At 38.1% G+C, this 15,446-nt stretch overlaps 1 protein-coding gene across 2 annotated transcripts; it reads right to left on the bottom strand.

The window, feature by feature from the left end:
• Nucleotides 1–592: 592 nt before the first annotated feature.
• LOC142340564 (guanine nucleotide-releasing factor 2-like) lies at nt 593–15,446 on the bottom strand. 2 transcript variants are annotated; one of them, XM_075391220.1, is made up of 11 exons: nt 13,365–15,446; nt 12,574–13,043; nt 6,553–7,164; nt 5,733–6,096; nt 4,960–5,176; nt 4,231–4,455; nt 3,775–4,066; nt 3,212–3,313; nt 2,839–2,936; nt 1,421–1,603; nt 593–823 (listed from the first exon to the last, which is right to left on the bottom strand). In XM_075391220.1, exons 1-11 carry the CDS (start codon nt 14,398–14,400, stop codon nt 706–708), a joined length of 3,717 nt encoding a protein of 1,238 aa, XP_075247335.1. In that variant the 5' UTR covers nt 14,401–15,446; the 3' UTR covers nt 593–705. The 2 variants fall into 2 exon arrangements, with proteins under 2 accessions (XP_075247335.1, XP_075247336.1); XM_075391221.1 differs by lacking the exons at nt 12,574–13,043; nt 13,365–15,446 and adding an exon at nt 7,717–7,820.

Below are 15,446 nucleotides of genomic sequence, written 5' to 3'. Positions count from 1 at the left end.
CCAGAGTGGATTATTTAGTCTTTTTGAAATATCGACAATTTCAGGATTTGAAATAAAAGTATTGAGATTATTAAATTCTTTTAAAAACCTGCCGCATTTCTCCCCCTTTGAGAATGTAATGGTTACGAAGTGTTAGTCGGTTTCCACACCCTCGTTATTTCTCCAACTCCAATTTTTAGGAAGCTTTTCTTCGACTCCACAACGCCCGCAATAGATTTGCGCGTTGTAACTTAAGTTCATCGAAATTCAAGAAACGAAATACTGCCAATTAAACTCACATCGATCCAATCATTTGAGCTGCAATTAGCGATTTTTTACATCCACAAGGGCGTTCAAGTGTTCGAATATTGGATCTTTTCTTCCCCCCCATCTTAGTGGCATATAACTTTTACGCCTCCCAGGCGCACATGCATAATACTTGTTATATAACAACACAAATTGTAATAGGGGGTGGGGGGGGGGGAGAAAAACACGAGGTGAATAGATCCCAAATAATTATTTAACCTAAAATCGCGTTTTTTTTCAATCAAAAGTTGCCTCAAACATTTCTAATTATCATAATCTGAGCTCAATCCTATTTCGAAAAAAAAGCTATAAAAGGGAGTCTAAATTAATTTAGCTACGAACAAATTGAGAACGAAAAATATCAAATTTACAAATAGATTAAATTGGACAGACGACGGCGACAACAGCAAAAAGGCGAATTTAAGTTCTGCGGGGTTTGATTGCATTGGACATTCTGTGCAGCTCGCTCTCATCCAGGCAAGGTTCGAAGTCAGCAAAGCAAGTCATGATTTCTGCATTTTCCTTTATGTAGTAATGCCTGAAAAGATATCAACACGATTCACTTCTGACAATCTCCACGTTGACTTGCGCTTACCTTAGAATTGAAGTCCGTAAACAATTGTTTATTTATTCTCCACGATTCTGCATCTTTTCACGCTGATTTATTTAATTCGCATTTCTTAACATCACATCATTTCACATATCAAGTTTTCTCATAATAAAGCGGATACTTTAATCCTGTGTTCCGTTCTCGTGTCTTCGAATTTCAATTTATCTTAGAATTTCAACTTCCTGTTAGTTGTTGAAACAGTTGGATAACGTTTTGAAATTTGCTATTTAACTTAATTTATTAGTCTGATGTCCGTTTTCCAAGAGACAAACAAGCAAATGATAGGCCAATTCTATTAACTTTTAGGCGAACAAAACATTGTATTACTAAATGTAGACTGATAATGAAGGCGGTGGGGGGTGGGGGGTGGGGGGGGGGGGGGGGGGGGGTGGTTCATCATGTCTTGTCTCCACGATTCTGGACAAAAAGTTTTTTATAAAGTCCTTTAATATGGAGCTTCTATTGAATCATATAATATCTAGAGGTTGCGCAAGTCAACCTCAACGACAGATGTTCAGTACTAACATGGATCCGGTGTCCCTGAGTCTGACCAGGCAGAGGTATTGATGCCATCGTTTGGTGAAGTTGATCACAGCACTGCTTCCTCCTATATCACTATCAATATCGCTCCTGTTCTGGTGGCTGTGACTTACAGCGAGTGTGTCGTCCATCACTGCAATCTGCTGCAGATCATGTAACACGATGGCTCTAAAAAATTAAGATAATGTTTGTTCAGCGTTTAAAAGTACAACCATAGCTGGCAGATTGCCAGAAAATAGCCGCAGTAGCTTTGTAGATCTGCAGTCTCAAAAAAACAGTAAAAAGACAGACCAAAAAAAAAATCGTTTCATTGAAGGCTGATATGTTATATTTTGATTAAAAGTCTGTTTAAGTTTTTGCTTCCTCTATTAGCTGCTCTCAAATAACCTTCAATTAGAGTGCCACACACCCATTTGACCTTATCTCTTTTAATTAAAGTAAATAAAAGTCAATTTCAAAGTGAGGAAGTCATTTTTGAGAGTGAGGTAAGTCAAGTGTGACCAAAAATTTAATCACACGAATGAACAAAAAAAAAAAATTCGCTCCACTAAGAGCGAAAAAAGCCGTCACGCACGCAATTCAATTTAAATTGCATGAACGAATGAACAATAAGCAGATTTGAAGTGGTTGTGACGTCATATGGTCGTAACAAAAATCATGACGACGAAATAAAAAAACATAGCATGACAAGTCCTGACGTACAATTCAAAGAATTTTCATTGACTTAACAAAAAATTAGACCTGGAATGAACTATGAATGGATTGGAAAACCATTTAGAAAAAAATTCGATCCAAAAAATAGTAAAAACCAAAGTGCCGCATGTGAACAAAAAACCACTAGCGAGAAAGCGAATTTTTGTTCAAACGCCGTTTTCTCACTCTACTTTAAAATTAGAGCGAAAAAAATTCACGCCGCAAAACCACTCGCTTTTTCGCTCCACTTCCTGTTTCGGCGTGACCAAAATCACCACTCCAATTTGACTTCAAAAATCATGAAAATATGTGAACAGATCTTAAAAAAAAAATACAGCGCCCCAATACAATTCAAATTCTTTGAATTGCAAAAAACCAAGAGAAGGCCAATAATAGCCCCAGCTATCGCTGTGCGGCTATTAATAAAGCAAAAACAAGAATTGGGTTCGGAACAAAATCAAAAATCCAAAATCTGTCAAATTTGCTGTTAATTTTAAAACTATTTGATGTTTGGTGTGGAGGTTGCGTGGACGGGGTGAAAAAAAAAGTAGAACGAAAACAAAAACTACTTGGTATGCTTTCACAATGCTCGTACTGTGTGTATTGAGAAATCATTTCAAAAAGTCGAGTAGACTAGGAAATAACACTGAGAAAGTCAGAGAACTATTTAATTTAGCACTATAATTTTGTCTGAAATTGAATAGGCTCACAAGTGTGGTATGCATGCTCCTTGAGAGAGTGAAAGAGCCTCTCTGTAGTTCCTGAAGTGATGGAACGGACTCAGCAGTTCACTCACACTTGACAGCGTCTGAAACACAACCAAATCATATGAGAAATATATATTTTCTTTAATTCAACACAATTCTATTTTATATTTCATTTCCCAGCATCTAAACAAAAATATTTGCCAAGTTTTAAAGCAGTCATCATAAATCTTTAAATACAGCATCAAATATTCACTTTGAGTTTCAAAAAACATTTAAGGTAATGCTTGCACAAATAGAAAACTTTTACACAGATGGTTCAACTTTAAATTTTTGCTATTTGTGACTTCAAAAATGTTCATGGTGTTTGAAAGCTCACCTCAATTGAGGATTTGGGCCAGTCGAGCCGAGAGACAGGGTTAATGTTCAGACCACAAAGTACTGCGAAACAGGAACTGAAGTTGTTCATCTCACTCAAGTGCTGAAACATGAACATCAGAATTCATTCACATTTACAAGTGACATTTTTCGCCATTAAAACCGACTTATAGCATTATGAGAGTCTAATTTGTCATGTCAATTGAAGTCAAGGTTCTCAATTAGACAAAACCTAGAGCTTTAATAAAATCGCTTTATTAGGGTTCCCAACTAGTTTAAGCACATTAAGACTGGACTAAAGGACACCTGGATACATTCAAATTAGTCTGGTCTTTGTTATATATCTATAAATAGCCAAACACAGATACAGCACAACGGAGATAAACTGAATTGTTGATAACCATTTGCATTTATCATTCTATAAAAAGGTACAAAATAACAACAGGAAATGCCTTAACATACGGCAAGGTTGCGTTTGTGCATAAAACAAACTCTAAGACCATAATTGACAACCTAATTTAGAGATAAACTTGGAGGAGAGAGAGAGAGAGATAACCTTCTCACCTTGAGAACTTTTATGAACTTGAGATGAGTTCTTTCTCGTATTTGTTTTTCATGATTATGACCATCAGAGGTTGCCCCGGCCGATAACACACACGAAGCCACCCAATTTGAGAGTTTGTTCCAGTGTCGGGTGAAGGCCAGCACATTTGGCATTTGGTCCTCTCTGCCACCACTGCCGGATTTAGCACACGCCAAAATCTCTGACAGTTCTATGCTTTGGAACAGCTTCGAGCATATTAGTGTGAGTTGTTCCGCTATGGCTTTGCTCTTGAAATCTGTGAGCTGGCGAGTTCTATAATACAAGAAATATCAATATTGAAATATAAAATTTCATCAAATTACAAATTGAACAAAAATCTTCTAAATTTCAAAATTTCTTTGGTACAGAAGATCCCAATTGAGAAATCCGATTGACAAAGCACTTCGGCGCAAGAAATGCACGAGAACAGAACTTACCTATTAATAGAAGATGGTGAGTTGAGTGAAAGTGGCGAGGGAGAGTTTTGCTGACTGCCTTCAGAGGACGAAAGGTGGTCATAATAGCCATTATTGCTGTTGTCAGTTAGCTTGGCATGCATCAGATCACTAAGCAATTTAGCATCTCTCTCCTCTTTTACTGCAATGAGGACAGATCGGAACTGGGCAATGAGGGGCCCTGCTCTGTCAACTTCAGTATCCCGCCTAAAAATTAAATTCAGAGAAATTTTGACAACGTAAGAGACATCATTTCAGTGATATATACAATTAGTAGTTTATACTGAGCAGCAGATGAACTTTGACTGTTTGGGAAATGTAACGCTTAAACAATTTTGTGATATTATCCTACTTCACTGGTCGAAAGTTACAACTATCACCAGATGTTTATTAAAAGCTAATTTAGCCTTTAGTGATTCATGAGAATCAGCATACATTACTTCACCTCACAAACACAGCTTATGAGCAGAAAACTGAGCTATCATTATTTAACACATTTGATTCTGAGAAAATATCAGTAACAAAACCATGGATTATTGAAAACTCAATTGATAGCAACGACTGGACGTGAAAAAAACCAAAGCATATTTTTCAAATTAGTGCCTTTGACTGTAGATATGATCAACACTATAGTTCAAAAAGAAGATCAGTAATTTCGGTCCTAAGGTGACTGACACCGAATGAGACCACGAAAATAGAATTTCCACTAACTTGAGTTCCCACGCAGTTCTGAGGAAGAGGAAAAAACAGTTCTTGGCAGTTCTCAGTCTCTTCTCCCTCTGACGCAGACCGTATGACGATCCATTAGTGATTGCAGAGGAAGCTAAATGGTGCAGAATTCTGTACCTAACTATCAACTTGGTCAGTAACTCCTCCACTGAGATGAATGTCCTGTATGTTGTGAGGAAGGCTTCGTAGAAACGCCAGTCTGAAAATAGAAAATACGTCGGTCAAAATTTACACACGATCTTAACTGATAGACTGACTCCAAACATACTTCTAACGGCTAAAAAAATCATTCCAGCAATAAAATGCTTGAGGAACACTTACAAAAGCATTCACAGGTCAACTTTTTTGCCAAGAGTCACATCTTGCAAGATTTGAGCAAGAATGTCAAACTTTTCAGTCAATTTGCAAAACTCGAACCCACAAATGACCAAGGTAATATCCCCTTTCCTTCATGGTTTTGTAATTGCTCTTGATGGTTTCAAAGTTGTGAAATGGTGCGTTCAGGACTTCATTGAACAAAGAGGGGTGCTCCAAGCCATGAACTCAGCTACTAACTCAGGGCAAACCTTAATGATGGCTCACGAGAACTCATTGGCACGATTTGAACAAACTGGGTGTTATTTCGATGTCCTGCCTGACTACACAGGTATGGCTTGAACCAATCAATCTTACATTACGTTTTAAATCAAGAGCAACTGAATTCTGCAATCATATCTGTCACCTTCGAAGTAACCGAATGTAAAGTTGATTCTTACCATCAATTGAGTCTTGAGTTGCATAGGCTATGAGCACGTCCACCGTTCCACCTTTGACAGTACACTTCAGGTGGGTGGACGCATTCGTGGTGGAGTGGACAGTCACTCTTCCTTCACTCCGCCTTCCACCCATATTTCTCACACCTCCGCCACTCACACCACTGTTCCCACCACTATGACCACTACTGCTGTCTAGCAGGTCGTTCATACTCCCACCTTTCGTGTGGGAGGGAGGTGGGGTGTTCAAGTGATTACTTCCGTCTGAAGTGTCTGTTGAGGGCACTACAGAATTGATGGGTGGTCCACCGTCTAGGTTGTCAACACTTCGACTTTTTTGTGTGTAGTAGTCCACCGCAGTTTTCGGCTAGGACGAAAAAAACAGTAAATTAGCAGTAACATAGACATACGACTATGCATTAACTTATGGTTACGTGAAAGAGACATTTTACCCAAGGCCAAAATAACAAATTAATTTCCATTGATCGTTTTGGTATTTTCACTTTTGGGTATTTGAACAAAGGGCATTGGTTATTATGGCATTGCGTATTTTGTCCCGCCACGGAAATGAACTATTTCATTTTAATTACTTAAAGATAACCGTCGAACGACTAGTGCGAGCTCAAATCTATAACAGTCTGCATCAGCCGGGAGGGGGTCACCAAATTCCCTAATGGGGGCTTCAAATGACGTCATTAGAGGTTATTATATACCACTGTAGCCACATTCTACCAAGCGATACACCCAATGACGTCAAATTAAGTGAAAGATCAGAACCAATCAATAATAAATATTAGAATTGGTCGAATAACTGCAAACATACCAGTGGCTGTGCATCGTACAGGACAAGCGAGCAGACATCGTCCATTGCCAATATTGATGATTCAGACACTGAACTGTACCCATTATTATTGTTGTTGTTATTGTTAACACCTAACTCATCGTCATCACTAGATCTCCGCTGGAATGCCCGATCAACAACGTCGTCAATAATGGCGCCATTGATAGCATCCTCATCGTCAGATATGACGTCATCGGCAGGCGGGAAGGCACTTGTCTCTTCATCCTCGAGTAGGAGAGACGAAGATGCGGTTGACAATGATTTGCTATGATGTCTGTGTCTTTGTGACTGAGGGGGACTCAGATGTTTAGGCTGATTCTGGCGCAGGATCGGATCTCGATCTCCGAGAAGGACCTGCGAGGACTCACTGTGACTCCTATCCCGATTGTTGCGATTTGATCTAATTGTCCTCTGATTAGAATGATTGAAAGAGTCTGGCAGTTCGAGCGAATCCAATTTGTCGCTCAGTGATTCTTCGTCGTCGTTGATTACTACGACTGGCTGTGAGGACTCTTTCTTGCGATTGCCCACATTGCTGTTTATTGCACTGTTCTCCAAATTGTGTTTGGACTCGTTCAAAGTCGTGAAAATAGTCTAAACAAACATCAATTGTCGATAAATGCGTCATGAAGCATTTTTTGCACCTCAGAAAAATTTAATGTTTTCTCTCTCCGTATTTTGTTCAATTTTGAGCTATGAAACAGTTGCCATCTTTGCAGAAGCTTATCAAAGAACAAAATATTATTGATTATCAACAAAATATTGTTTATTATTTAGGAACAAAATATGTTGCTAAGACAAACGTTTCAGCGATATCAATTCAGATATGGTGATATGATTCATTGTATGCTATCAAATGCGACTGTGGGGAAATCAGTGCCTCGCACAGACTCATGCGAGCCTTCTTGTTTATTTAACACTATATATAATTTCCAGTCAAAAACAACCAAATATTCAGATACGAATCACTGCAAATCATAGTAATTTCCGGAACTATCCTTGTAAGATTTCAAAGAAATCATGTAAGGTCAATGTACGAAATCAAAGAAACCACGAATGATCGTTGAGACAAAATTGAGACCAATTAAGGGCGATACCCTTCGGACAGGTTTCGAAACAAAAACAAAAAGTTTAGGGTTTACTTACCGCGAAGACTTTGTGCTTAATTGTATCTTTGATACTCAAGCGACGTTTTGGCATCTTTTTCAATTAATGTTTAGCAATATTTAAAATTATAAAATGCAAGCGAGAGATAAATGATTGGAATTCCTTTAATTTTATGGCCCCAGATAAAATTCAAATGGTCAAGAATAAAAAGTCAAAGCACTTGTTAATGGCTCTTATCAACTTGTTTCAAATTCTGCACAAATTCACAACAATTTTTATCACAGCATGAGAGAGTAATAGCTTTAATTAGATTCGAAAAGCACATTATGTAGCTTGATTAAAGCAACGAGCAATTCGGCACACCTGCTAATGAGTTTATGCGTACAAACGCATCACATACCATCAAACAGCTGCGTTCACTGTATGTGCCAACAAGCTAGTTTGAAAAGTAATATTTGAGCGGCAATGTCACTCATAACCAATACTGTATCATATCTCAGCAAGAACCCAGCTGACAATTTCACAAACAAGATCAACGCACTTGTTGACTTCTTTATTCTCAAATACACAATATTGTCCCAAACTGTTGACATAATTGAGCTACCTGTTTTTTCCCAGCCCCCTGTGAATAAAATACTTATTTTCGTAAGAATGAGTGAACAAACTAATACATGTACTTGCAATACCAAATACAAAATGCAGCTGGGCGTGACTAGCCATTATAAATCATACAAAAATCAGGGAGCAAAATTATCGATTAATGATGGCCCACCGGAGAAAGAAAAGAAGAGTCAACTGGCATCTCTGAACCAAAATATGAAAACCTTCCTGTGGTGATTTAATGAAATCAAGCCACAAGAAAATATGAGCTCCGAAAGCTGTCAATGGTAATTTATTTTTCTTCAAGATTTATATCCCAGCAGGCGACAATTAACCAGAATCAAATTTTTTGTGCCTCACCCAATAAATGAGGAGCTCAATAACAATTTTTCAGCCCTCAAAGACAAAGCTTAAATGAAAATGGCTCATAGCAAGAGAGAGAAACTCGTTAGAATAGTCTGTAGCAATAGTCGCGCGTAGGTTTGTGTGTGGGTAGGGACTTGCAAAAAATGCGGGGAGGGGGAATGACGGGGTGAGGGGTACCCAAACAACAAAAATTCTCCTCCGTACAAATATACGTCCAAAGACTTTCTCAAGGCAAAAATAATGGTTATTTGTCGGTCAGACGAAACATAGGTAGAGCGAAAAATTGCATAGAAAGATCAACGGGATTGGAATGAAAGCTACAAACTTCACCAGAGAGCCATTAAAACCATCAAAACTCACGTCTAATAAGATTTACTTCAAATTTCTATTCAAATTTCACGGATCGGATGCAAATAAAACCCTGTTAAAACATGTACGCGTTAATGTTGCATTTCATTTGCGGAGGGATACAAAATCAGTATCATTGTCTATTCTTGAGGACATCCAAAAGGAAAAAGGATAATAAACCTCATTTCTTTCTGTCTGAAAACGAAATAATACTCATTCAAAGACATGAAATTAAGCATTTCTTCAATCAATAGAAACGGAATGGTTTTTTAATTGAGGAAACATTTTTCTTTTTCGGGGAAAAATAAAGACAACGTCAGTCGCATTTTTCAAACATGACCGACCAACGACAAGTGACTTACTCTCAAACAACCGGCGAGTGATTGGCTTCGGTAGTACTCAGCTGGGGGCTTAGGGATGATAGCATAGGAGGGGTGGTCAGCGGAATAGGGGATGGGGGTCAAGTGGCGGGGGGGGGGGGGGGGTAGGCTTGGGGGCTGGACGAGGTGGCCAACCGCCAGGTGGGGGAGGGTCGACTAGGGGTCTCTTAAGGGGGTGAAAGTGGTGATTGGTGGTGGGGGGGGGGGGGGTTGACAGAGGGGGGGGGGGGGGGGGGCGGTCAACTCAGGATTAAGAACGTCATGAAATTGTCTCCTCACAACAGTTTTGGTGAATCGCATTCTTAGAGACTGTTAAGGCGTAAGGCCCTAAGAGAATTTCATGCCCCCTGAGAGTCACCTGTTTTTTTTTCCGTTTTCGAGGACCAAAAGTCAAATGAGTCAGACAAAAAATCCGTCAAGCAAAAAATCGCATTAAAAGACCACAGGACTAATTCATTTGCTACCAACTTAGTTTGAGAGCAATTAAACACAAGTAATTCAGCTGTTTAGATACAACAACGTTTGCTTTGAGTCTTTCCAACATGTTATAAAGAACCAGTCACCTATTTTTGTTTTAAAGCTAGCGTTTTAGAAGCAGCGGTTTTAATAGCAAAAACTGAAAATATTTGCACAGAAACTTTAGATTCTTTCCCACTCAACATGTTTCTGATATCAATAAGAACCACAACAGTGGAATGATATTTCAAACCTCCGTGGATTTTTGACAGACGGCTGTATTTATGCAAAAAAAATCGGTTTATACAAAATTCTGTTCGTCTGTTTATATAAGTGCGTACACCTTTATAAACTGAAAGCTACATTATAAGTAGACAAAACTGATTGTTCGAATTATGCAAGACATATCAAGGAACGATCAATAAAAATAGAGACTTTTGGAGTGAACTTGATTTTTCGTTTAACAACGAAACTTTTCATTCAGTTTAACCGAGCAGGCCAAGGCCAAAACGAAAACTCTCTCTCTCTCTCTAATTCTTCAGTTAAATTGTAAGGATCTATTACGCACCAGAAAAATGATACGGGATAAAAAATAATGAACAAAAACTTACCATCTGCTCTACTCGCAAAAGGTTTCATATCTCCGGACACTACATATCTCTCGACACAATTTCCAGCCACGCTCATATAATGAAAAGACCAAATTCACACGAAATTAAAAATGCGGTCCTTAAGTAGCGATTACATTTTCCGTGGCAGAACTTATCGTAATGAAAATCACTTCTACTCTTATATACACCTTTTGATCCCAACATGCAAACGTGGTTCCCTCCTACAGTAAAATCTTTTCACATTATGTTCAACAACAATGTATGATCAAAAGTGCAAATTTTGAACAATGAGAAAAATTCCAATCTGAAAAGATTCTAGAAACAGTTCCCGGCACGATAAAACTATCAATAAGTACGAATGAAAATGAAGACTTGGCACAAAAATGTTTTTCAAAATCCTTCACAATCAACTATTATTCAGCGATACCTCTGCCATATTCTGAATTTTCTGAACACAAACGCTTCTAGCAGTCTTTGGGTTGCAAAAAATGCAAGAAGGTCTACAAGTCCAACAATGAGTTCTACAAAGTCTTAGAATGAAATCTGATCTGTTATTTGAACGTCATATAGAGCTTCTAATAAAAATCACCTAAAATTATTCTCAGATCAGTTTTTTTAAACAAGTTAAACCCTCTAATTTCATCTGCAATCCTGGCTGTACATAACTGTATCGATTGATCGCTCAATTACACAGTCGGAAGAGTTGGCCTATTGCGGAGCTCAAGATTATTGTTCAAACCTTCCAAATTTATCAAGGTCTGGAAAATTTATGCGAGCACTTTGTTAGCTCAATATTGGCAATCGATTTCTCGCAGCGAGTAAGCCATGTGTGACCAAAAATTTCACATGAATGACCAAAAAAACTCTCCAAAAAGCGTGAAAATGACGTTAAGCAATCAATTGTCAGAAAGTGCATAAATGGACGAAAAAAGCTGATTCGAAGTGAGCATGACGTCATATATGCGCAAAAAAATCTTAAGGAAACAAAAACCAAAAGAAGGCCAATAATAGCTCCTTCAGTTATCGCAGTTATCAAACAAATTCAGTATTCCTCTGTGCCAGCCAAAATGTAACAGAAATCGAGCAAAAATTGTGAAATATCCTTTTTCCACTGTTTGTTGTCAGAAAGAACTTATTACACATCAATCATCTGTTTCATGTAAAGTGTATTAAACATTCCTGGTGCTTTTTATAGTTTCAGCATAAAAGACTTCGAGGACAGTTTCAGTTGCCTTAGGAATCATGTTCCTCACATTTTACAAATGTCAGAACATTTTATAAAATTGTTGCAAAACAAAAATGCGTTAAGGCAAGCTCTATTTCTACCTGTTTAATACGTAACTTTTCTTGACAAAAAAGCAAATGATATCGAATCCATTAGCGAATAAGATGCCTCACAAACAATTAACAATTCTGAGTTTTTTACTGCTTTCAAGCTACAAATCTTGTACCCAGCTTATTATCCGCAAATAATTCTTGAGAACAAAAACTTGTTTATTAAATGCTTCTTTATTACTATAACGATGCAACCTTAAGGATATATTACAACCTCATTAGCCTTCCTTTTCATTAAGTAGAGCAACAACTATGTTTAATACATGATTGAGGATAAGCTTCTGTACAAACGATTTCTCTCTTCAAATTCTATTTTTAACAGGTTGAAACCTTACGAGCAAATTCACATTATGGGACCTCCTTGTTGCTGTTAGATATCTGCGATTACAACAAATGTTGCAGAGACCAATAGTCCAATTTTGTACGCAAAGGACAAATTAAGTTGAAATATGGTTCCCCGCCATTGTCAAAAATTTCCCTTTTCTCAAAATTTGTCGAAAATTGTCCTATTGTCATAATTGTCACAAAAGTCATAATTGTCATAAAAGTCAATTGTCAAATTTTCTCTCAACAATACAATCTCCCATCAACAATCAAACCGTTAAATGAAAACGCTTTTCAAAAAAATATTTCGAAAAAATAAATCCTGATTACCTCCTTCTAAGATATTTATTCTGATGATTCACAATGTCATGAATTTCCACATCTTTCCTATCTTCGACCTTCGGAGAGAAAAATCATACAAATAGGAAGTAAAGTTGGTAAAGTTTGCATGTCAGCAATTTAAAAAATGTTGTTACCTTCCATAGACGCCTATCGGACTCCGACGCAATAGCTGCAGATGAAGGCCAAGCCAGTTTGTAAAAAGAACTTCTCAACTTGGCCATTTTCTCCTGCTGGTGCTGTTGCTTTTGTCCTTCTAGTCTATCATCTTTGTTGCTGTCTTTCTTTTTTGTACTAATAACTACTGGCTCTTCCTCTTTGCTATAAGGCTTTGCTAAATTATCGGCTAAGTTGGCAGTCGTTAGGGGAACATTTTCTACATTTTCTGACGACTTCGGATTACTTCTAGAATGTTCTTGTTGTTGCTGTTGATCGGTAGAGATTAAGTAACAGTGTGAATCACTGTCGGATTGTAACACGTGAGGAAAATGGCGGTGTAATGCCTCGCTGAGAGATTCGATTAAGTGGGTTGCCTTCTCGTGTGTAGACAATTGTTCAGGAGACAGAAAACTGTAGGAACTGTCAACTCGGGAAATGAACGTTTCAACTAAACAAAACAATATCAACAATTCTCAGCGACTTTAATGTGCAAAAGATGTTGCAGATTTTACATGAAATAACCTAGCGAACACCATAACATCCCGACAATCAATCTGTTCAAATTTAGAAGATCAAAAGTTTTCTATTTGTGTACATCAACTAAGTTGACGCTTTATTAATAGGACACACGCCTAAACAATCTACAACCATTGCAATCTATGTTAATCAAATCAACAAGAGCGGACATTAAGTTAATGATTGGATTTAGAATTTCTGAACAAGGGAGCAACCAAATGCCATTGCCAAATTAAGAGATCAATGTACTTACCTTCAGAGCTTTTAGAATCTTTTGCAACTCGTTTGTTTTCAGAAGTTTCCCATAAAGTAACACGGTCGCCAACTTTAACATATGTAACATCAACTTCGCTTTTCTCACAAGAAATTCGCTCTGATCTGTCGGCTAATTTAGACACCACTTCATCTATGTTGACAATTGCATCGGTTATGCTACCCTCTGATCGGCTAAGGTTTCCTTTGTTGATACAAGATGGAACTGATAAATGGTTCTGATTACTGTTCAATTTGTTCACTTTTGGGGAAGCGGATGCGCGTATCGTGTAATTAGTTTTGCGCGTGACAACAAATTGCTGCTTGGTTACCTTTTGGTACAAATGTTTTGGGTGTTTGAATTGCAAATCATAGGGGCCACCAGAGGTCAAAGTTGGAGATTGATCGAATGTAACGATGTCTGAACTGCACTTCCGGTGGTGGTAAGGAGTATCAAATAAGGCACTAGAGGGCAAGTTGGTCAATAAGGCACTGCTACTTTTAGAACTATTATTACTACTCCCACTGCAGTCACTTTTCTGCACAGGTGTTGATTGTAAGGCACTTTTTGGATAGCGGTCAACTTTCAAACGCGTACAATTTGAAACTGCTGCAAAATTCTGATCCACTTTCTCGACGTTATTTAAGATTTCAGAGCTATTTTTGTGTAGCCTCGATTCATGTTTCGGCACCAATTCAACCTGTTTAGTTTGAGGAACAAGTTGTTGCTGTGCGCTTAATTCCGTGTCACGGCTATTGGTAGTAGTAGAAATATAGTCGGCCTGTAAGTTACCGTTTGGAGGTTGTGGCTGTAGTCTTTCTAGGTGCTGGTGGTTGTATTGGTGGCTATTTTGGGAGTTAGGGAAGTAGGAGCAATCGATTGAATCTCCCACTGAGCAGGGAGAACTTTCCACAACTTTCTCTTCTTTTCTCTCTTTTCCTTCAAATAACACACTGCTTTCACTACTAGCAGTATTACTGTTTCTTTTAATACAACTACTACCTTGTTTCACACAACCATGTACCCTGTCATCCATGCTTTAATAGCCAATATAACTGGCAAAAGACAACTGGCTCACTTCTTTCCCAATGTTCTCCGATTCCTTTTCCCAATTTCTCTCTATCTCAGCTTTGTCCCGGAGTGTGAACGAATATCCTTTTCCCTTTCCTTCGTTATTCCCTGCCTTCCTGTTCTCCCTCCCGTTTCGTTTGTTTATCCCTATAGTCGTGCCAACTTGCCAATATTTAATTGAATGCGTGGGCTCAGATTACAAACAAAGTGAAATCGACCAAACACAACTGGCAACTATGATTAATTCAATCTTGGTAATGCTCCACAAATCGCCCCACAAAAATCTGCGCTCAAAATTGTAAATTGGTGACGATCAAATTAACGAGAATGTTGAATAACAAAGACGTTTCAATACCCACGATTGTTGAAGCAAAATTTAAATAATGAGAGTAACGACTCTTACCGAAATGACTTCTAGCTTTCAGCGCAATTTACGATATGAAGTAAAGACATAAAATTTAAAGTAACTCAGGTAATAATGGGATACGACAGAGTAATTTTATTGTGCGAACTCGCTTGATTGCTTACACAACACACAGCAACACTCACAATCTCACCAGCTTATAAATCGCAATAGTTGTAAAGATAATCTCTGATCTCTCGAACCACTGCGCAATTCAAGTCCATAGATAAGAAGTTTGAGCCAACTATTTGCTTTCTCTCCCTCACACACACACTATCAGACATTATGATCAATATCCCACGCCACACAGTTACTTGTAAGAATTAACTTGAACTGTAATGCACTCCATTCATCATAGAATAATTGCACAGGTACCATTTGATAAGAACTCCCCGCTTGGTTTATGTCTTGAGGAACGGAAGTCACGTCACGGATACTCCGTTATCCCTGAATACTCTGGGCGGGATCGTATCAATGCTATTTGTCCATTACATGAATTAGTAATCAGGCCGCCAACAGTGTTCTTTCACTCCGATATTGACTAGTATAGCCTGAATGTTGTGAGTCATTCGATAAACCTGAATCATTATCATTATGTAAAAATAGAA

This window comes from Convolutriloba macropyga, chromosome 6 (assembly GCF_964194025.1).
Source record: "Convolutriloba macropyga chromosome 6, txConMacr16.3, whole genome shotgun sequence".
Lineage (NCBI taxonomy): Eukaryota > Metazoa > Xenacoelomorpha > Acoela > Convolutidae > Convolutriloba > Convolutriloba macropyga.
This window is presented reverse-complemented; position numbering and strand designations above follow the sequence as displayed.